At 36.4% G+C, this 1,857-nt stretch overlaps 1 protein-coding gene across 1 annotated transcript in view; it reads left to right on the top strand.

Annotated features, from left to right (window-relative positions):
- Nucleotides 1-1,857, top strand: part of SEC23A (SEC23 homolog A, COPII coat complex component) — a 69,772-nt gene that overhangs the window by 2,186 nt on the left and 65,729 nt on the right. Inside the window, exon 2 of the mRNA XM_007938591.1 lies at nucleotides 1,470-1,527. Coding sequence (XP_007936782.1) covers nucleotides 1,470-1,527 — 58 coding nt within the window. The remainder of the gene's footprint in view (nucleotides 1-1,469; nucleotides 1,528-1,857) is intronic.

Below are 1,857 nucleotides of genomic sequence, written 5' to 3'. Positions count from 1 at the left end.
CCCGACTCATAGCGACCCCTCCTTGGGTTTCCAAGGCAGTATCACTACGGAAGTAGATTGCCTCATCTTCCTTCTGAGGAGTGGCTGGTGGGTTTGAACCGCCAGCCTTCTGGTGAGCAGTCAAGTGCCTTAGGCACTATGCTACCAGAGCTCCCGTTACCCTTACTCAATGCCAAATTTCCCTTACCATAGACAGAAATTTACTGCTTCTCAGTGAATGGTTTCCCTTCACCCTCATCTTCACTGGTAACCACTGATAACTTGTTCTCTATGTAATTACTTGTTCTTGTAATTTCATCTAAGTGACACCATACAATATTTATCCTTTTGAGATTGACTTACTTTGCTTAGCTTGATGTCTTTAAGATTCATCCATGTTGTATCATGTATCAGGACTTCATTTTTCTTTAAGGCTGAATAGTATTCTATTGTATGTATGTAGGACATTTTGTTTATTCATTGATCTGTTGATGGGCATTGATTTCCACCTTTTTGTTGTGAATAAAGCTTAGTGAACATTGGTGTATATGTCTGTTTGTGTCATTGCTTTTAGGTCTTTAAGACATTAAACTTAGGAGTATATAGAGTTTTAAGAATGGAAGTCAGGTTATTAAAATCTTCAGTGGCTTCCTATTATTCCTATTATACTTGGAATGAAAACTCCAAACCCCTTATCAAGACATGTAAAGTCCTATGTAATCTAGCTGCTGCTTCTTCTTTTTTTTTTTTGCCGTCATCTTGTACCATTTATTTTCCTCATTCTCATCTACATTGCACGTTAACCATAGTCCCCTCTCCCAGTCCTTAAACATAGCAAATTGATTCCTAGCTTGGAACTTGTGTAATAGCTCTCTATACATCCTGCCTGAATTGCTCTGCCCTCAGATGTTCCTCTGATTCTTTCTCATTCAAGTTATTCTTCAACTGTATTGAAGAAGGCCTACTTTTAGTAGTCTTCCTACATAAATTCTCTCCTGCTTTGTTTTCTTGTGTCTTTGTTATCACTATCTATCTTGTGTGTTTATGCATCTGCTAGTTTGTTGTCTCTTTTCCCGTTTTAGATTGTAAGCTCCATGAAAGCTGGAACCTTTTCTGTCTTATTCACTGCTGTATCAACAGCACCTAGGCTTAACATCTGGTACATATTAGGCATTCAGTAAATATCTTTTGAATTGAATAAATAAATGTTTTCTAAGTGTAGATGTGACTAAACTCATTTGAAGGAAGAAAAATAGGATTATCTTAATTTTATTATAAAGTCACAGTAGATTCACCATTTGGGTGAACATGTCTGTGCTAAAGTACAGGTTAGATTTTGAACGTTTAAAAGTACTTGCCTTTTAAAAATCACATTGACTAAAAATTTGAATGTGTTTATGTTTTGGAAATGATTAATTTTATTAAAATATGATTCTTGTAAAGTTGAACTAAAACATGAACTAATATATATATATTTTTTCTTAAAACAGTCAAGTGGATTATCGAGCAAAACTCTGGGCTTGCAATTTTTGTTATCAAAGGAATCAGGTGAGAAGCCCCCATTACAGATGTTAATGCTGCCCCACAAATTTAGTTACTAAGTACTGGGAGCTCTGGTGGCATAGTGCCTAAGGCATTTGACTGCTAACTAGAAGACTGGCAGTTCAAACCCATCAGCTGTTCCTTGGAAGGAAGATTGGGCAATATACTTCCGTAGTGATACCGCCTTAGAAACTCAAGGAGGGGTTGCTGTGAGTTGGCTCTGACTTGATGGCAGTGAGATTTTTTTTTTTTTTTAATTAGGATTTGGGTGAAGATTTACAGAGTAAATTCACTTTTCATACAGCAGTTCACATATACTTTGTCTCATGTCATTGA

The sequence above is a fragment of the Orycteropus afer genome, unplaced genomic scaffold (assembly GCF_000298275.1).
Source record: "Orycteropus afer afer isolate SDZICR_OR568_19922 unplaced genomic scaffold, OryAfe1.0 scaffold00051, whole genome shotgun sequence".
Lineage (NCBI taxonomy): Eukaryota > Metazoa > Chordata > Mammalia > Tubulidentata > Orycteropodidae > Orycteropus > Orycteropus afer.
The sequence above is the reverse complement of the archived record's forward strand: the minus strand, read 5'-3'. Positions and strand labels throughout refer to the sequence as shown.